Here is a 23,169-nt window from a genome sequence, read left to right on the forward strand (position 1 = left end):
ATTTTTTTTTGTAATCTGGTAAATTAGTGTCCATTCGATAATAATCCGCTGAAAACATTGAAACAAAACAAGGAAAATTTAAAAAAAAAACAAATTGGGGTACAGCTTCCATACGTGCGCTAAGATAAGAAACAGAAAGAAAGAACGAGTGAGAGAGAGAGAGAAGGTAAGAGAGGAGAAAGACATTATGACGAGAGAGAGAGAGAGAGAGAGAGAGAGAGAGAGAGAGAGAGAAAGTGCGTGTGTAACGATCGACAAACGTAGAAGCCGGTGTGGAGAGAGAGTGAGGAGGTTGGGAGTTGACAGAACGAAAGAACAACGGAGCCAAGTGCACGAACGAATTAAAGAAAGAGCACGAGAGTGAGGGGGCAGTGAGAGATTGAGAGGGAGAGAGAGAAATATGTAGAGAGAGCGCGGATAGAGAGTGAGAGTGAGAGTGAGAGAGAGAGAGAGAGAGAGAGAGAGAGAGAGAGAGAGTAAGTGGAGAACGACTATAAGCAGGCGAGAGTGTAGAGACACCGATCAGTGGAGACCAAAGCACGACTGAGCAAGACGTCGCACTTACTGCTAAGCGGCGTCCGTTCACGCACTCCTGTATGCATTCGTAGAGTATATATATATATGTATATATAAATAAATATATACATATATATTTATATATGTATATATGAATTAAAGCAGAGTAAAACGACAACTTTGACGTCAAAAAACGGACACAAGGATACCATTATTTAAAAAAAAAGAAAGAAAGAAAACACAGACACCAAGGAAAAAATACCAAAAATAACTGGATTTTATTACTCCATAAGGATCTATACTTTACAAGCCCTTACCAAACCATTTATTTACATACGTAATGCAGATGCATGTTTAATTATATGTATATGTGCATATATATGTCGCAATCACTGTGTATGCATATACGTCGTACCACAACCACAACAACAACAAAAAAATCCCATCGCATCAAAAACGCGACTAATGCATTATGACAACTCTGAATCCGAGAAAACAAATCCTTAAAAAAAGATACTAACATCGGATGTCTATTACATATATATATAATTCTAACAACAAGGATACCGTTGTTGTCTCGCTTTTTTTTTTTTCACCAAAAGTACATATTCCATATATATTTTATATACATCTGATTACATACACACATACTACCTAAAAAAGTTATCATTTTTATTTATTTTTTTTATATGAGTGCTTCTTCAGTGGTTATCATAATGCCGACGTAGGATTTCCTTCCAGTATAAATTATTTGTTTTACATCTTCATATATATATATATATATATATATATATATATATATATATATATATATATAAAGTATGTACATATACACCTCCCATTGGATAATGTAAAGTTCATTATATAAACCGCAGGAACGACCATTCCGGATTTGGGAATTACCTACCGACCTTTAAATCTATCCCATATGCAAAACAAACAAAAAATGTTTACATACATAAATATCTGGAAGATATATATGGCTATTTTTAGAAATATCCCATAAAAAAAATCGATTTTTTTAACGGATATTTGGCTTTCATTATATATGTATTTTTTTTATTTTTTTTTTTTTTGTGATTTCAGTTTGTATTTAAAAAAAAAAAATCACATTTTTATTGACGAAAGAATTAGGAGAAAAAAAAAACACCAACAGCAAAAAGAAAAAAAAAAAACAAGTGCCCGCATGTTTTTTTAACAACAGAAAATATTTTTTTTTTTAAAAATACACGATTTTTAACAAAATACACACACACACACACACACACATAAATATAATATAGATTAACAGAATTATAATATTTATTTATTTATTTATTTTTCATTACAGAAAAATAATAAAAAAAGAAACAAGAAAAGACAGTAAGAATACGTTGCTGGCTTTGTATTACACGACTGATATCAACGGTACATACACTCACACACACACACACACACACACATATATATATATATATATATATATATATATATATATATATATATATATAGATGTTTTACTAGTTTTGTTTCTAAGAATATACGTACGTGCCTCTGAAGAATTCTTTGTTTCTTTTCATATATATCATTATATATATATATATATATATATATATATATATATATATATATATATCGTTAATCAACAAAAAAACAAAAGGATATACCTTTCCTTTAAAAAAAAGTGGGATATTTTTTATCAATACACTTGATTTAATAATTAATTTAAAATACAATCAATGATCAAGTTTGATTGAATTTGTTGTTGTTTTTTTTAAGGATCGATATATAAAAAAAAACTTTTAAAAGTTTAAAGGTTTTTTTTTTTTTTTAAGAATTGAATTTGTTTTTCGTGTTTGAATCACGTTGTATACGTGATTTAAAAAAGAAAACATCTACACAGTTGAATATTATACACACACATACATTCATACACACACACATACATACATATATATAGAGCGAGATATAGATATAATTGTGTATATATAATATATATATATATAAAACACGCACACACGCGTATATATATCTGTCTATACATAAACAAATCAAACAAACATCTATACAGTGGAAAATTATGCACACACATATTTATTTCTTATAATAATACTAATAACACGCACGCGCAAGCATTCACACAGAAAGGATACAGGATATTACCGGGAACCTTTATCGACAAGAGGAAGGATCATTATTTACACACCGCCGTGGATGTATTATTATCGACACCAATTGGCTTCTGCACGTTCCTATTCGCATAAACGTTTTTAAAGACGACACTCCATTGAGAGTTGACCCTCACAAAGGTGGCTCCGCTTATACCAGCCCGACAACGACTTAAACAGCAAATTACACACATGTATATATATATGTGTCCCTCGCTGTCGATTTCAGTTCGTAAGTAGTTGGTTTATATCTTCTACATTCCTTTTTTGTTTATCTTATATATATATTTTTTTGTGTGTGTGTATATATGTGTGTGTGTGTTATTTCTTTTTGTTTATCTTATATATATTTATTTATTTTGTGTGTGTGTGTGTATATATATATGTGTGTGCGTGTGTGTGTTATTTGTTTTTGTTTATACGATAGGTTTTCAATGAACTCAGTTGTTTACGAAAGGGCATTTTTACCTAAATGCGAGTTGGGAATAATTTTCCCTTTAACCAATTTGGTACCCCCACATCGGGAGTGGTATATACATATTATTTTTTTAAGTTTGGCCTTCGGGCCGGTATCAAAGTGTAGTATCTGTTCTACAGATGCTGCACATAAGTTAATTGGTCCTTGGTCAATGCAGGGGGAACCCTTCATACTAAGACAATGACTATTTTTTGGATACTGCCAGAGTTCCCACTTTTTACCCTTGTTTTAGGAGAGCTGGTTTAACCTCACATTAAAAATGACCTTGTGTCACATTTGCTTCGTGGGGAAGCACATAAATATATATAATTATCCACTAACACGCGTTTCGTCGTCTACGACTCATCAGAGTGGCTGAATCTAGCGATATATCGCTAGGTTTCTGTAAAAGTCTGAAGACGCCACAGACGGCAAAAAAAAAAAAAACGGCCGAGTAGCCGAAACAATAATGTAACTTAACAGAAAGATACGGTAATAAAAAATAAAACGTGTATGTATATATATATATATATATATATATATATATATATATATATATATATTCTGCATTTTTTATATATATTTGGGAATCATTTATTTGATTTATATTTGATTATACAGAAGGGAAAATTTCAGGGGGGGGGGTAAATAACAAAAATTGCGAGGTGGCAGACCGACGACCTAATGTGCTTCTGCTTCTGTGTGAATAATTGTTCATTTTGTGGACATGTACCACACTGGTTCTCATGTCCTTGTTGTCTCCCTGCTTCTACTTTTTTTTTTCTCGCATAACATGCCCCTATTCCGAATTCATCGCCGTGGACCAAATCAGTAGACTTTATTTATTATATCAAAACGTTCATTAATAATGTTTTTTTGTTGTTTGTTTTTAAGTTTAACGGCGCTTCTACAGAATTAGGACGAGATTTTGTAGTCACTAAAGTTTTCAGATAAAAACAATGTTTTCAACTGATTTTTTTGTCAAGTCTAATAAGTTACAATGGTAGTTTCCAAATTATGAAGCCGAAATTACCTGGATATTACTGAATTATTAAACAAGACAACTTTAATCGCGTTAGCAGGTGAAAAATTGCCGCCATCTTGTTTAAATTATAACGGAAAATTACCTCCCTTCTTTAACTCTCCTGTGTCTTACAATCGTTTTCATCAATTTTATGTCTAAGTTTATTAAAGTAAATAAACGACACAAAAAAAAAAAAAAACGAAAGTAAAAACAGGGGAACAGCAAGTACATGAGAACTCCCGACATAAATTAATATGAAAGACAAAGTTGTCAAAAATCACTTTAATGGTTTTCTAACGAATTTCTGACATATTTGTGTTTTCGAAGACAGAAAAACAGTTATAAACATCTTTGTTTACGTTGCCAACTGACTAAACTAAGATGACTACTTTGCTTAGGATCCATATTTAAACGAACGTTTATAAATTCTATTAAATATACATTCTTAACGCAAAGCAAAGCGATAAAAAAAAAAACAAACATCAATTTCTTTTGGTTAATTTCCCAATTGTATTTGCTTAAAAAAAATGACGTCGATAAATTTTCAAATCTCCAGCATACTATTAAACAAAATAAGCTTTTTCAATAAATTTGTTTTATTAGACCTTTTATAAAAATCGAATTTTTAAAGAGGGTTTCATCGTTTATTTATTTTTTTCTATCACTGGGTCACGACTTCCTCCAGAAGGTAAATTAATGACATACTCGCGCGCACACACGCACATATCTGTGTGTGAGTGTACGTACGTGAAATTAAAATAGCCTACCTTACTCTCAAAACATACTGAGCTCTATTTCTAATGATCACATGCTGTCATTGTTCAGCCCCACTCCTGGTCCTGGACATGACCTTAAACTATATCCAGTGGTGAGGCCCCAGCTTGCGGGCTTTGGGGAGTGTGGAGCCACCCTTTAATTGCCATTCCTCCCAGGTCCACTCTGACCCGGAGTGGTAGTACCTGTTAGGGTCCCAACTATGGGTTGAATAGAAACCGACTTGAAAACAACAAATATATCATATTAAAATTTTTTTCTTCAAAATCTTTGGATTCGGCATTAAATAACCTGAAAAGAGTTGATATGCCGTAAAACAAAAACAACCAACCAACCAACCAACCAGTCAGTCCCACTCCTATCTGGAAAAAAATTAGATTTTTTATGCTTTTGATAAATATGGATTGTAAACTGATGAAGTGATGTACAGTGATACTCTGAAACTGCAGTAATGTGTTATTAGTTTCACACACACACACACATACATGTATATATATATATATATATATATATATATATATATATATATATATGCTTATTCAATTATATTTCACCTTTCATTTATAGCAATCCTTTAATTTATGAAGCTCAATGTCACTACAGAGCATATACGAATAAATGACAAAATAATTGTTCATCTTACCGTTTAATGTTCAACATTTTAAAATTTGGAATATAGACTTTTGTCACACACACACACACACACACATATAATAATCAGTTTTAACGCTTAACGTTCACGTTATCAACTAACAAAACAAAGAAGTCTATAACTAATAATTTAATCTACTAAATCTTAAAAATTTACTGCAGTTTCACAGTATTACCTACCACCAAAAGCGTATACGACTGGCTGGCATCAATCGAATATGAATGCATTAGATTGTAAATTGTTATTGATTATAGATCCGCTCAATAAGATCTCGTACGTATTATTTGACGACGATTAGAAGGTTTAATATGCCTGTTTTGTAAAAACTTGTCCCCAGAAAACTTGCCCCTTTTTGCTAGGTAGGAAAACTAGTCCCGTATTTATTCAATAAGGGACCAGTTTTCCTACCTAGCAAAAAGGGGCTAGTTTTCCGGGCACCATATAAACCCAATTAATGTTATATCCACAGGATAAAAGTCCAGAGAATCCTGGGTGTGTTTATTTAAGGATTCAGACGTATGTTTAATAGGTGTTACCGAAACATGTTCTACAAATCTGTAACTAAATAATGTTTGTATAAATAACAACCTACACAAATATATGTATATATAAAAATGACGAAAGTCTATATTGCAAATTTCAAGATGTTGACCATCTTACCGTTTATTTCTTTTAATACATTGGCATGCACAATTCTTGTCAGCACCTGTTTCGTAGCGCAGAATCATTCATGTAATTATTATGTCATTTTTTTTAATTTATTCTGCTACAGAACAAGTGCTGTCAGGAATTGTGTATGTCAACGCATTTTAAAAATAAACAGTAAGATGGTCAACATATTGAAATTTGGAACATGGACTCTTTTCATTTATTTGTATATGCTCTGTAGTTACATCGAGCTTCATAAATTAAAGGATTCGTATGAATAAAAGGTGAGATATAATTGAATAAACATAAACATATTGTTCCACACACACACACACACACACACACATATATATATATATATATATATATATATATATATATATATATATGGGAGTAACCATTTATCAAGGATAAATGGTTAATACGTGTAAGGTGGTCAGTGAGGCATTGCAAGCAACAGCCAAGTGATTGTGTTTTTTACTATTTAAGGGGACGGGATCGCAAGAATCATTTCACACTGGACTTGAAAACGACCATGTTGTAGTTAACTGGGAAGCAAACAATGGAACATAGTTCCACGGGCGAGTGGTTCTACGAAAGATCGTCATATTTATATTTTGCATGATTTTGTAAACCGTAGAATTATTTCACTATCCGAGCTATTTTTTTCTTTCTTTTTTACGTGTGCAAGCAAACAATTTTTAAAATACTGTTTAATCGTTTAGACAAGGCATTTCTAGATCATATATTTACAAATTAGAGGTGTGTGTGTGTGTGTTGGGGGGGAGGACTGACTTTAAAATTACTAGACATTCCGAAAAGACGATTTTTCGCGGAATTATCCATGGTTAATAACTGGCCGCCAAAAATCATTACGTCGGGTGAGAAGAACAATGTATGACACTTAACCCCGAGCTGAACATTTTGAATTCAGAAACATTTACTTCGAACTGATCTGTTTATTTCGAACTGATATATTTCTGTGATTTGTGAATTTGCCCTTGATCAATAATAATTGATAACTGATATCTTGCAAAAGAGATTGAATAATAAACATTTATGTTGCTTTCCAGCCGTTCCCAAGCACGCACGCACGCACACACACACACACACACACACACACACACACACACACACACACACACACACACACACACACACACACACACACACACACACAGATGTAGACATATATATATATATTCATAGATAAATACGCATACATGTGTATGAATATATGCATAGATATCTACATGCATAAATAAATATGCATTATGTATATATATATATATATATATATATATATATATATATATTAGTTATCTTTCTTTTAGCTTTATCCCACAATGTCTACAAAGGCTTTGCATGGAGCTGACATCTGCAAAATAAAACGAGTTGTTTTTTCATTTTTTTGTTCAAATTGTAGTTTTTAAAATAAGCTAACGACCCCCATCCCCTACAAAAAAATAGGTTATCAATTTTTCAGTTTGTTTGCTAATTTAATATATACTACTATTGCTGCTGCTACTACTACTACTACTACTACTACTACTACTACTACTACTACTACTAATATATATATATATATATATATATATTTCTGGGACAATAGGCCTTGGACTAATAATAAATATTGTCTTGAAACAGCCGTAAACATGCATATACTTGTGTATTTGTTTTTTTATTTGGAACTTGATTTAAAAATAATTTAAATCGTCCAAAGACATAGGAATACACACTGTTTTGTTTCATTTTATTTCAGTTGAAGTTCTCACAAATCAAGTGGCAATTTTCCTGGGAGCTAACATTTAATCTTTACACAAGATACATAGATATTCGAATATTCCAATTAAAGTTCTCCTTTATAACTCGTACATTGAGCTCGTAAAGACGTTGAAAACATCAGTTCTTTATTCCCAATTCTCGATCAGTTAAATAAGTTATTGTATTTCTTTCTTGTTGTCGCTTGGTTTTACTGGATTCTACGACAAGAATTCATCTAGTCCGGTGGAGTATCCATTTGAAAAAGTATCCTCGTGCAAAGTTCTGAAAACCCCTGAACAGAGAGACCTTCGATAATCGAGGACAGTGTCTAGTAGGCATTCAAATGTATAGCTGTGTAATATACATATATCAGAAATCTCATGTGAACAGGAAAAACAACACAAGAAAGTGTCCAATAGTTAGTTATACAAAAGCTAACAGTTATTATTTCATTCCAATTTTATATATTGCTGTATCAATGGAGATATCGAGGTTTCGTCCTCTGGTCACGCTGGGTATCTCGAGCAGGCGTAATACATGTTATTTGAATGGAATAATATAAAAATACATATGCATTAATGCGATAAGCTATCGATACGTGCTGTTTCACGGAAACGCTGGATAACTAGGGGTAGGGTTAAAAGTACCTAGTTTAATCGTTATTTAGGCGATGTTTTTAGAGAGAAAATAAATAACTAAAAAACAACTATTATACAGTGTGTGTTCGTGTGTTCGTGTGTATGATTATTGGAGAAAACCCCCAATAGAGTACTTGCTTATTAGGATAGATAAAAGAAAATAAGAGCATAACGTTTATTTATATATGTATGTGCCGCAGAAGATCAGAACAAACATTGCTACTGTCGGTTTCAAATCTAAACAAAGGAACCCTAATCACTTGGACTGGACTTTATTCAACCTCTTTATGTTTTTTTTTTTGTTTTGTTTTTTTTGCTTTTATGTTTTTGTTTTGTTTGTTTGTTTTTTTGTTTTATTTTGTTTTTTTTTTTGTTTTTTTGTGGTGGCAGATATAAACTAAGATTGAAGAGAGTTCGATAAATGAGGTCAACTAAACGCCCCCCTTTTTTTTTTAGATTTATGAAACCTATGTTATCGATGCAATGCATGCTGTTCTGGTATTTTTTTTTTAATACACACGCACACACACACTACACACACACATACACACACACACAAACACACACACAAACACACACACACACGTGTATTTCAATTGAATAGTTGAACGAACGTGAAAAACGGATTGACCTTATTCGAGATAAGACTTTCTCAAAAAAATAAAATAAAAAAAACGTAAACACCAGCACGGATAATGAATCGGTGGCTTTTTAACCGTTGTACATACATAATCCCTATGCTTGTGACTAAGTAATGAATGTGCGATCGATTACCACACACGCAAAAACAACAAGGAAAGAAAATCAGTCGTCAGTCGTCGATCTAAATAAAATGTATTCGTGGTCCACATTTCTCACTCAGTACTACCCCACCCATCCCATCCACACCGACGCCAACCTCCACCACGCTGTACACCCCCCCCACTCGCTCGCCCCAGCAGATGATCAGTGCACTTACAACCACGCGTGTGCGCGCACACGGCGTGCGCCTGCATTTTTTTGGTTCAATAGCAAGGCACAACTGCAATTACAAAAATGCGTTGCAGAGAGTCTTTCGTTTTACCTTCGTTATACAAAGCCTGCAGTTTTAATGTGCAGTTTTATGTGCAGTTTTATGTGCACTGTGTAGATTGTAAACGTTCCGAGATGTACATAGACACGTACGCACGTATGTTGTACATTATTTGGTCTTCCAGAAGAATAGGCGACTGGAAGTCTTCAGCAAACGGTGTCAGATAAAAAAAAAAATATATTTTTCTAAAATGTAAATAAAGTAATCAATAAATATTTAATGGTGTACTTGGACTTCGGGCCAAGATCACTGTGTAGCACCTGTTCTGGTGTTGCACTTCACTTTTTCTGTCTTCGGTCAGCGGAGGAGAAATCCTTTATGGAATAGAAATCCTTCATGACTGAGACAATTTTTATCTTTGTTCCGATCCAGAGTGTCTCTCTTTAGGGAGCTGGGGGTTCCCCACATTAAAAACCGGCCTTGTGTCTAACTCTGCCCTCGTGGGGAGGTAAGTAAATAGGAACACTAAAAACAACGTCAAACAATTTTGTTGTAATTACTTTCCGCAAAACGTAATTAAATATATAATTTTATCTGGCATTGTTTTGCTGCGGACTTCGTGTTGCCTATTTTTCTGCACACACACACACACACACACATATATATTTGAATATAAATTAAAACATCTCCTGGTTATTTTTTTAACACTATTAATGACTTCGCTAAATTCATTAGTTTTCACGTTTATATACTTTTAACTTGGAGTAAAATTTTTGGGTTTGTATTACTGTACACATAGATTCGAAAAAGTTGTCAAAAAACAAATATATAACAAATAAATGTTATCAAAGGCAAGATAAGTTACTTTTCTACCAAACTGGATATAATTTTCGTGTTTTTATTCAATTTAACATGTTTATTCAGCTCGAAAAACATGCAGTTTACCGATGTATTGGAAAATTCAAGATGGCGGCCGATTCTCTCTTTAACACGGAAAGTTCAGGAAAAGGTGTTATAAATAATAAACTAGACAAAATACTTTGAAAAATATCACTGAATATATGTCAAGTTATGTCACGGTAACATATATTGAGCGAATTTCTAACAATATTTTGTCTAGTTTATTATTTATTACACCTTTTTCCAAACTTACCGTGTTAAGGAGAGAATCGGCCGCCATTTTGAATTTTCCAATACATCGCTAAATACTGTATGGTTTTCGAGCTGAATAGACATGTTAAATTGAATAAAAACACGAAAATTATATCCAGTTTGGTAGAAAAGTAACTTATTTTGCCTTTGATAACATTTATTTGTTATATATTTGTTTTTTGACAACTTTTTTCGAATCTATGTGTACAGTAATACAAACCCAAATTTTTATTATATATGTATTATATTTTCTATATTATTATATATTATATAAGTATTATATATATTATGATTATGTTATCAAAGACTAAATCTCTCATTGCTATTACTTATATATATATAGCTTTCCTATTTATCTTCACACGTTGTACGGTTTTAATTGTTTTTTATCATATCATCTTATTCCTCTATTCGCATTTCACATGTAAATGTTAATAAGCCAGTTTTGTTATTCCTATATTTGCATTTTGTATAATTCTGTCCCTGTTCCACTACTGATGAAAAGCATTTAGCTTCGAAATGTCAGAGCCTAAAAATTTTTATCTTAATTTTTTTTTTTTACTTTTCCTTATTGTTCGGGTGATGTAATAAAGTTATATGTGTGTATTTATTTTATTTTATTATTATTTTTTTTTATTTAATATAATATATTATACGAATGTATCTGCTTCACAATGTGCAAATCTGCGGTGGGACTGCAGAGTAATCCAAGATAGCATGGACGACGATATGGGGTGACTCAATGTGACCGCGATCATCTGGAATATATATATAATAATTAATATTTAACTTATACATACATATACATTTATAAGATTTTATATATATATATAATTTTTTTAATTTTTTATTGAGCCCATAATAAATTTATATATATATATATATATATATATATATATATATATATATATATATATATGTATAAGTTAAATATTAATTATTAATAAAACATTCTCTCTCACACACACGCGCGCGTGCGCTTCAGCATAAAGCACTAATAATTATTAAATACCTTTTCCTAGCGCATAAAGAAATCATCTACTTTCGCCATTTGGAGACGGTCTATAATTAGAATTATATTGGTTTTTCTCTTCCCGTATGTGTGTGTGCGTGTGTTTGTGTGTTAGTCAGTGTCTCCTGCGTATGTCGTCCGTTCGTGTGTCCGTTTGCGCGTGGTACTTTCTGCTGAGGTGGGTGTGCGTGCTCGAGCGCACAGCCAATTGTACGGCAGGCTGAGGAGCGTGTTACGTTAATATTTGCTTGCTTTTTTATTTGTTTTTTTAAGAGAGAGAAAGAGAGAAAAAAAAAAGCAGAAAGAGAATAGAAGGTATTTAAACCTTCCGAGCGAGAAAGTGGTTTGGAGGGGTGGGGGTAGATAAGTAAATATATATTTACTGCTGACAACACTAGTCACTTACCCAACCTCGATTCTCTCTCTCTCTCTCTCTCTCTCTCTCTCTCTCTCTCTCTCTCTCTCTCTTAACAACGTGTCTTTCTGTTAAACAAATGAAAACTATCTTAGTTACTTATCTTTTATGAAGTCGTTTTGTTTATCAAGACGTTGTCATACACTCTCTCGCTCTCTCTTTCACTCACACACACACACACACAGAGGCATATTTATGGCAATCAAGCTTTATAGGAAATCTTCAGTCTTCGAATGTATACAGTGTGACGATTCCCTGCGGGATCCATCCCTCCCCCTCTCTCTCTCTCTCTCTCTCTCTCTCTCTCTCTCTCTCTCTCTTCGGCTTTATATAATCTTGCCTAATTCGTTTTGTCTTTTCAAAGTTAACAAAAAATCCTATTTTTTCTGATGAGTCAGTGCGGAAAATATTCAAAATTGACATAATATTAATATGATTGTTTGTGCGCTACGAAACAGGTGCTGTAAAAAAGTGAATGTTTTGATGTTGAAATAAATAAATGGTAAGATGAATAACATGTTGGAATTTGGAATACAAGCAGTTTTGTCATCCATTTATATATGCATATATATATGTATGTACACACACACACACACACACACACACACATATATATATATATATATATATATATATATATATATAATCTTCCGATTAACCTATTTCTCATATAAACCAATTTCAGCATGCAATTATCGCTCTATCTATCGCGCCTTCGTCTGTTACCTGTAGCCCTTTTAAATTTTTTATTATTCATAGACAATATTTATGTCGACGCTTTTTGTGTGTGCAAAGTGCGCTGTCTTCAATCGGTTCTGTTCCGATTTTGAGAACTTGCTTCGCGTATGCATACATGTGACCAAGCGGACTCTTCACGCCGACATATTTACCAAATACATATTTACTGTTCTAATTAAAAATCTTTCTATTTTCATGTGGACGGATATCTAATGTTAGTAGCTCCGTTTATTGTTTAAAAGATGGACTGTGTGTCTGTCATTCTAGGTCTCTCTTTCCCTGTCTGTCTGTCTCTCTCTCTCTTTCTCTCTCTCTCTTTCAAATAATATATATATATATATATATATATATATATTATGTGTTTCCTTTTCAGATTAAATATGTTTTTAACTCATTTCAAAGTGTTTTTAACATGTTTTATTAACTGTTTGTTCGTATGTTAGCAACAAGTCATTATTCAATCACGTCTGATTGAACACGACAAAGTTATTCTTTTTCCCGATTTTTCTGAATATCTTTTCTATTCGCCGAGCGGTCGTTTTTATTACATCATTTTATGGCATGTTGTATAACCAGATCTCATTAAACATCGGAACAAATATACTAACAGTATTTAATAACTAACAAGAAACACTTCATCAAATCTCCACACTAACGTAATGTACTTGCAATAACCCTTATCCCTGAGTGGCTTCTGGGCCTTGATAAGTGGTGATCACTGTGTAAAAAAAAAAAGAAACTAAATAAATAAAGTATATAAAATAAAAAAATAAAAAATTAAAATAATTCGTCCCTAACGGTCTCTGCACCTACATTTTATAACCAAGTAAAAACAAAAAAACAAAAAAAAAACAAACAAAAAAACTATAATTACACAAAGCCTCAAAGAAAAAGAACATAACAATAGTTTCTGATGATATTCGGAAGCACCGATAGAAAGAGCTTGAGAAGAATATGGCTGAACAACAACTTTTGGGCGTCATTATATACAACATGCCAGCTGAAATAAAAAATATTGCTCGGTGAATGGAAAAGATATCGAAAAAAAAGAATAACTGTTGTGTTCGATCAGATGTGCTTGAATAATTACGTGCTGCCAATATATATATATATATATATATATATATATATATATATATATATATATATATATAGTCATCCAGTCCACATAGAGTACTGATTCGCTGTTTCACAGCTTACCAGTGCATCTAGACAAGCAACTCCCTAAAGCTAGGATCGAAACCCGATCGCCCAAACAACAGTCGGAGCTTCTAACCGTTGCGCTATACGGCTGCTGCTATGCGGGCAGTGAATTAACAATGTTTTGATATTGCCCAAATACCTAAGCTCAATTTGTTTACACAAAGTGCATCGCTTCATATGCTGATGGTAAATTGTATATCACTTCCCAAATGCTCAACCTAAGATAGGGAGCATTACAGTCATCCACATACAGTGCTGTTTCGCTGTTTCACAGCTCATCAGTGCGGCTAGACAAGCCACTACATCAAGTCAGGATCGAAACCCGATCGCCCAACGACAGTCGGAGCTTCTAATCTATCTATCTATCTATCTTATATACATATATAAACTATTTTTATTCACAGACATTGAACTATAATATATACTCCATTTAATCCAGACACATAGATATAAATGTATATGCATGTATATTAGTATAACTTTAGACGTTCACAGAAGAGACGTTGCGAGCCTGTCTTTGTTTTATCGTTATTTTCATAGCAAGTGCTCGTCTGAGCTCCAATATCTCGTCTCCCTCCTCGCCAATCTTCCATGAAAAACACCCATCTGGCTGAAACCACTGTCATTAATTTTCCCCACTCTTTATCTGTACCTAAATTTAAGCGATGATTCCATGAACAAAGCTTCTTTCTTAGAAGTCCACGCCTGTGGAACTCTCTTCCGTTTGCCTGTTTCCCATCTGACTACAACTTGGATGTCTTCAAGTCCAACATAAACAAATTCCTGATGAATCGCCCCCTTAAGTAAGGCACTTTATCAAATCTCCAATACTAACGATTACTACGTTACTATCCCATATATTACTGTACACGCAATAACCCTTATCCCCGAGTGGCTTCCCGGCCTAAATAAGTGGTGACCGCCATGTAAAAAAAAAACATACACACACATATATTTATATACCATTTAAACGTCTACCTTTCCTCTCTATCTATCCATTTGTATTTCTCTTCCAAACCCCTTTTTTCTCACAGTTTATTTGTGTTTAGCAAGACACACACACACACACCCACACACACACACACACACACAGACACACACACACACACACAACTCTCTTTTATATAATAGATCCCTTTAGCAATGTAGTCAACAGTTTCTTTTCAAATTAATAACATTGAGAAAACGACACCGGTCAATGAAATGGCGATATTTTTCGAAACGGATCTATTAAACTTGTTGGTCTTTGTTTTGTAGGCTTTCCTTTTACATGGACATACAAACACACATACTCATAAGTACATAGCAAGCATACCCGGTGAACCAAGTGCAAGTGAAATACAAACGATTGCACTGAAAGGGACGGCTAGAATCCTGAAAAGATTTCTTGGTTGGACTCACTAAAATAGGGGTAAATGTCAGACATCTGGTTGGATGTCCCATCCCCTAGAAGAAAAAGTTTAAGAAAAATGAAAAAAAAAAAAAAGGGATAAACCAGAAGAAAAAAAACTATTGTGAAAAAAGTCATACACCATCAACTATGACTACGACAGCTGCGTACCTTGAAAACGGAGCTATTAAACCTGACAAAGTGATAGGGGGCCAAAGAAAGAGAAAGAAGTAACCTTAGTAGAAGTTAATGTCGCCAATGATGCTGAGTTGAACTGGGCTGAAAAGGAAAAGATAACGAAATACCAAGATCTTACGTACGACATGAAAAGAAACCGGAATCTGAGGAAGATCTTTATTATTCTTGTACTCATAGGATCAACTGGATTTATGAAAAGAATTTTTAAAAATTACCTAACAAATATACCCAGTGTGAACCAACTGACAGAGGTTCAAACAATTGCCCTTAAAGGGGCAGTTAGAATCTTAAAAAGATCTTTCGGTTGGAATATATAAGATAGTGGGTGAATGTCTATCATCCAGTAAGATGCCCCATCCCCAGTTTCAAAAAACTGATTAGAAAATTGGAAAAAAAATTAAGGCAACTGCCCTTTTATATAATAGACTAGCCCGGGTACCCAGCGTTGCCCAGTTGTTCGGAGGTATCTGGTGGTAGGAGGCAGGCAGGCTTGAACCCGTACTGTGAAGGAGGAAAAGAACGTGATAAAAGATCCCCCGCAAAACGTTACGTCTTTGCTGTTGTGCCCATCGCCAAACCGGAAGTGACAAAGGTTTAAATTAAGGCTAGTCAATCGAAAACAGGAGATGACTTGTTAAAATATTGTCAAAAAAGTGATCTCTCCCTGTCGGAAAGTGTCCAGTTGAGGGTGAAGGAATTAATGGTTTTAGTCAATTATTCGGTATTTATCGTTCGAAGGTTCGATCTTCAAAACGATACCAATCTCGTGAAAATCCGTCCCCTCTGTCGAAAGTGTTAGGCATACATACATACATACATACATACATTTAAACAGACAGGTGAGATTTATATTATAGATGATATAGTCGGTATTAACAGAGTTGGTACATGGATAGTTAGGATTATGGTTGACTCTGTCATCTTTCGGTATTTGTAACCTCCTCAGAGCTAATCTATAATCGATCTCTTTAATACTGATTTGTTCGTGTAAGCCAAACACACAAACACACACAAAATCTATAATTTCAGTCAGATGCTGCGTGCATTAGCAACATGTCACTTGGATAAAGTAAACAAGAAAAAAAAGCTTACCCATTTCAATAAGGCATGCTGAAAGCTATATGGGTCAGGGCAGGGTTAGGGTTAGGACTTTTCTGTTGGTAAATTTTGTTCTGCTTGAAAATTTTGTAGATGAGGAGTGATTACTCGGATTATTTTGATTTTCGGACTATTGCTCTCATCCTGAGCGTTATTTTTCACTACGTATCGACCTTCATGAGATGTATCTTATCGAACTCGGGAATGTATCTCTCGAACTAGGTGTCCACGAACGCAATCATTTATTATTTAATCCACGAGGGTTGCATGTTCTCGTTCCGTCCGCCATAGCTGGGTAGAATTTCTAAATACCTTGCAATTGTATTTTTGCCTGTCGCCCGCACTGAGGATTGAACCTTCAACCTCTAGAAGAGTTTATCTTACAAATGAATTGTTACCAAGTACTTCATCCAATACACCAATTCGGCGAGAAGTTTACCAAGTAGCTTATCCACTATGCCACGAGTCCTTGTGAACAATTCTAGTATGAACTTTAGGAGCCTTAAAGCTATTTTCTTTTTAGATGTACAACCTTTTTTTTTTTTTTTTTTTTTTTTTTACATTGGAAGTAACGTTTTATTAAGGCCCAGGGGCACTCTAGGATAAGGGTTAAGTGTTGGCTAGCTGATGAAACAAGATCTGTTACTGTGGGAGTTGGGTAGGGCTAGATTATCTAAATCGACGAGTCAATAAAGTTATTCACATTGGATTTGAAGACAGCTATGTTATAGTCAGCTGGGAGGCAGATCCACGGTATTCAACAAATGGACAGTTTTCGGAAAGAACCTTTGCTCATGGAATTTTCGTTTAGGTTTGGGCACAGATCGAGAGTGGGCGAAGTTGTTGGCAGTTGTTGCAGTTAGGCGTGTATTTGTTGCAAACGTTTTATGGGGAGGGACTTTTTTCTTTTTTTTTTTTTTTTACAAAAGAGTCACCACTTATCAAAGCCCAGAGGCCACTCGAGGATAGGGGAAGCAGACAGAGATCAATGGGGCAATGTCGTAGTAATTGTTAGTAGTAGAAATTTGGTAAATTGGATTACTTAAGGGAACGGCTCTTCAAGAATTTGTTTACGTTGGACTTGAAGGCGGCCATATTATAGTCAGCCAGAAAGCAGGCAAATGGAAGAGAGTTCCACAGGTATGCAGTTCTAAGAAAGAAACTTTGTTCATGGAATCTGTTTAGATTTAGGCACAAATAATGAGTGGGGGAAATTATTGATAGTTTTCACTAGATGAGTATTTCTCGTGGAACTTTGGTGAGGGGGGACCATAGATTGGAGCTCAGACGAGCACTTGCCATGAAAATAACGATAAAGCAGAGGCAGGCTTGCAACGTCTCTTCTGTGAGAAAGAGGTTGCAGGGAAGAGAAAAGGGCATCCTCTATTAGGCTACGAAGTTTGTTTTGAACGCTATCATTCTAACTATGACTATGATTGAAGGTTAATCGAATCCCTGCCTTAAAAATATCTTTACGGCAAAAACTCGCAATGTATCTTTGGTGGGAAAAAGGGAGTGGGGAGGCTAAATGGTTGTCGCCACTAAATTTCAAAAATGGTTTTGTTTGGTACCCTGTCAATGCAGGAAAGGCTGGTTTTAGGAGCTCCATCTCAGATGTGGCAACAGTGCTCCATCTTAGGGCATATTTGGCTTTTATACAGGTTGAGAATTACGTCGAGAGTGAGATACTTTCTGGAGAAGTAGAATGATCCAACCATCTTTCAGTGATTTTTTTTTTTTTTTTTGCAACGGATCTTAAGTAGGTCTTCCATTTCCCAAACGTGTGTCAAAGTAGAATGTTTTCAACTGGAGCAAATTAGGAATATGAGCTATGGTGTTGAAAAGATAGTAGTTTGGTATTGGATGCATTAAAGGTAACCAACCACTTTCCACCCCATTGTACGACACGTTCAGTCGAAAGAGAGAGAATCAGAAAGAGCCTGATATTTGTCGGCCTTTGAAGTGTTGCCAAAGATGGTATTATCGTCTGCCTAAATGTCGACAAATGAACGAAAATATGATTCGGGAAGTCGTTGAAGTTAATTTATTTTATTCATCAGTGATTTTATAGTACTCCATTTTTTTTTACATGGAGGTCACCACTTATCAAGGCCTGGAACCCACTCGGGGATAAGGGTTATTGCGTGTACAGTAATCAATGGGATAGTGTCGTAGTAATCGTTAGTAATGGAGATTTGATAAAGTGTTTTACTTAAGGGGGCGATTCATCAGGAATTTGTTTATGTTGGACTTGAAGACATCCAAGTTGTAGTCAGATGGGAAACAGGCAAATGGAAGAGAGTTCCACAGGCGTGCACTTCTAAGAAAGAAGCTTTATTCATAGAATCTACGTTTTGATTTAGGCACAGATAAAGAGTGGGGAAAATTACCGGCAGTGGTTTCAACTAGACGGGTGTTTTTCGTGAAAGATTGGCGAGGGGGGGGCAGAGATTGGAGCTCGGACGAGCACTTGCCATGAAAATAACGATAAAACAAAGACAGGCTCGCAACATCTCTTCTGTGTTTCTAATCGGGTGTTTTTTTTTTGTTTTTGTTTTTTTTTGTACATTGAACGCCTACTAGGCAATATCCTAGAGTGTCTCTCTACAGGGGTTTATAAGAGACTTTAACATGAGGATACTTCTAATTTGGAAGTAAACCCTGACCAAATATTCAAAACCCTGGTGTGCTGTCTCCTCAAGCCATCCAGCACGTTCCTCAACTTGTGAACGGGAACCCCCTTCGATTTGAAAAGGGTAGCTTCTAGTCTTCTAATAACAAATAAAAAATCGTGGACAATGAGAAACTAATTAATAATAAAATGAGTAAAAATAAACCTATATACTGGCAGGCCGCCAGATAGGATAAAAAGGGACCCTCAACCCGTTTACACACCAGGCGGGTAGAGGTAAGTTATGGTGTAAACCTTCTCTCATCTGGAAGTGACACTATAGCTATGACGGAATCCAACCTGGGTCAGCCATCAGGTCTTTATAAAGAAAGACCCTGGATCCCTATCACCACCCATTCTAGCATACAAAATAATACAACATTAGAGAGCATGATCAGTTGGAGAAAAAATGTCCTATTGTTTTGCTCGCACTATTCAAAGTCTGAGTTGTGGAGCAAAACTTCAAACGCGATCCTTACCGAAGAAAAAATAATAACAATCTCCTAGAACTTGAAGGTTGGTCATCTTCATATAAGATGGTCATTTGAGAGAGAAAAAGCATGTTATCAAGTTCTTTAGTCTAATACTTTTCTATATACGAAATCTGGACAAATTAAAATATCGTATTTAAGCGTATTCTACGAGCGGGCAAAGCCGGGCGCTCTCACCTCTCGCTTGTATTACTTAATTTACCAACCCAACATTTGAAAGATAGAATAGAACTCTAATGGAATAATCGAATGCATCTCGTATAAATATCAAGTATTAACCTCAGGTAGGGGCCCTTTAGTTTCTGAGAACCTCAACGTAAATAAAATGAAACACAAAATAAAATATCGACATACCTCAATGAACGCCACCCCCGCGTCTCTCTCTCTCTCTCTCTCTCTCTCTCTCTCTCTCTCTCTCTCTCTCTCTCTCTCTCTCTCTCTCTCTCTTTCCGTTTGACTAGCGTTCCCACACTCGGCATGTTTCACGCTTCGCCCTCACCCAAGCACAATCTGTCCCTTCCTATTCCCCGGGGAAACGACGCCAAGAAGTCCCCTTCCCATCCTGTCTCCGCGTTTTATGGTAGTTGGTCGGAGGTTTCGCAGAATGCCAATAAAAAGGGTCACTCTTTAGCGTTAAGAAGGGCCATTGTGTTTGAGAACTCGCTTCTTAGCCGTACGTGATACATATAATATCGACTTTTACCGCTTTTGTATTTCTATGTAACGTGTGTACCTTAGCATGAAGACTTGCTTCTTTTTCTTTTTCTTTTTCTTTTTCTGTTGTTTATTATTGTTATTATTATTATTATTATTATTATTATTATTATTATTATTATTATTATTATTATTATTATTATTATTATCATCATCATCATCGTTTTTCATCTAATTTTTATAACCTTAACTTTACTTGCATCCGACGGGGAACCTTTTTTGTTTAACGACCTTGAATTCTGATCGCTTTATAAACAAAAACATAATGTACTTAGGAAGGCTGAGCGCAAAGATTAAAACAATAAGGCGAATATCAGTAAATGCCGGGTCAAGGATTTCGAGGTGTATTTAGTTTCGTATTGCTTTGCCTCCACAGGAAGGCAAAGTGAGACAGAAGGTGTGTTTTTAATGTGGAGAAAGTCCAGCGTCGTTTGTATGTATGTGTGTGGGAGTGTTTTGTTTTACGGCATATCAACCCTTTTCGATTTTTTTTTAAAATGCCGAATTGAGTTATTTTGGAAATAGTATTCATGCTGCATCCAGTTATTTTTTAGAAGATTTTTTATTCATTTTAAGCTTTTTGTATCTTCAATCACTAATTTCTAGTGTTTTGTTATGTTGATTTGTAGGCACCTCCAAATGTCACCACAGAATTACCCCCCCTCAAATGTAAAACGATGTAACTTTATTATAAGTTAATATTATCAATATAACTTTTGTACCATTTAAAAAAAGAAAGGCAACATAAACTAGTAATAATTTAAAAAAAAATGTTTGCATCGTACGAAAATAATGAACGTGCGAGATGAAAATAGTGTTTACATAATTGGCGCTCAATACGTAAGTAGAGCTAGATAGTAAGTTACACAAAATCTTACGAAGCTCTTATGAAACTCCGAAGGCTCTGAGTAGATTAACTGTCATCTATTTTCATAACTTACTTATTAGAAGGAGTGAATAAATAATGACACGAGGGGAGGAATAAAGGAAGGAACGAAGGGTGGAATTGGACGAAGGAATAAACAAAGAGCGATACTAAAAAAGGGAAATAAAAATAAAGGAAGTGATAAAGGAGAGGGGTAGATATAGGTGAAGAGAGAGAGGAGAGGGAGGAGTTTGAATAAAAAAACAATCTATGTTAAGCGTCGGCACCAATACTATTGTTTGGTTACCAAATCAATTATTTCAATCCCCTATGCATGGAAGGCACTGAGTGCTTCAGTGCTTCGCTTCAGTGCTTCATTACATGGACGGCGCCATATTTTTTATACATTTCACTAAACAAGACAGGTGGCGCTTCTTCTCTCCATTCAAATTGTTTTTAATTTAAAAATTAAAATTATAATATATTGTTGTCCCTTCAACAAGTGCCACAAAAAATTAAAACCATATTTTGTACCAATGGCAATTTTATTTTAATTAAAAAAAAAAAAAAAAAAAAAATCCAATGATGTTTTAACTCTAGAAATGTTATCTTTAACTTATTAAATTGCTCGGAAAAAAAAATGCAAAAAGGTCTTTGAAAAAAAAAAAAAAAAAAAAAGAAAAGAAAATACAAAAATCCAATGTTGCTATTATTAAAAAAAAAAATGTTTCATTAAAATTATATTTTCTTTCGCAAACTTTTCAATAAATATTTTTACAATTATATATTGATGCATTTTCACCCAATGTTTAGTTTTCAAATATTTTTTGGATCGGAAAAAGAAAATCGTGTTTGTTATTTATTTGCTGTGTTATTTGATCAAGGAGAAATTAGAATTACCTCCCCCTAACGATGGCGCCGTTCATGTAATGCAGAAGGACCACATGGAGTTTATTTTGCAAGCATTTTATGGTTCGAAAATCTGTGCTAACCACACACACAGACACAGACACAGACACACACACACACACACACACAAACACACGCAGGCACCTGCACATACACCCATATACATACGCTCATATATAACATAAAGCAAAACATATCTTTGTCATTCAAATTTTATTGTATGCTTTCTGTCTCTAGCGATGTATCTACCTCAATATGCTCGTATTCCGTCTTTTTTATTCCTCGTCTATTTTTTCCCCTCGGTTCTTCATCATCTCTCTTCTAACCCCCTCCCCTACCTCATCTTTCCGTGACTACCCCTCGGATCGTTGGTATTTCAACCTTCCCACTGCGTGGTGAGCGTGTGTTTGTTCGCACGCCTTTTATGCGCGTCTATCAGTTTATTGACGAACGTAAAAACGTGACGGAGGCACACGCGCACAGAACTCACGTCCGACACAATTGCAATCAAGAAGCGCCTATTCTACGCCAGCTTCTCCTTGTTTATTTATTATTGTTGTAGCTGTTGTTGATGAACACCTCTGTGGTCTTGAGATGAACACGGATGAATTTCGGAATAGTTTCACCGATACCAAAAAAAAAAAAAAAAAAAAAAAAAACCAAAAAACAAACAAACAAGAA

The 23,169-nt window shown here is 34.6% G+C and overlaps 1 protein-coding gene across 1 annotated transcript in view; it reads left to right on the top strand.

Moving 5' to 3' along the window:
• The first annotated feature begins 426 nt into the window (after positions 1-426).
• LOC145255619 (uncharacterized) overlaps positions 427-23,169 on the top strand; it is a 141,396-nt gene continuing 118,653 nt past the window's right edge. Inside the window, exon 1 of the mRNA XM_080114139.1 lies at positions 427-2,895. Within this exon, the coding sequence (XP_079970265.1) occupies positions 2,856-2,895 (40 nt within the window). The 5' untranslated portion in view covers positions 427-2,855. The remainder of the gene's footprint in view (positions 2,896-23,169) is intronic.

The sequence above is a fragment of the Euprymna scolopes genome, chromosome 31 (assembly GCF_053919585.1).
Source record: "Euprymna scolopes isolate OS-2025 chromosome 31, ASM5391958v1, whole genome shotgun sequence".
Taxonomy (NCBI): Eukaryota; Metazoa; Mollusca; class Cephalopoda; order Sepiida; family Sepiolidae; genus Euprymna; species Euprymna scolopes.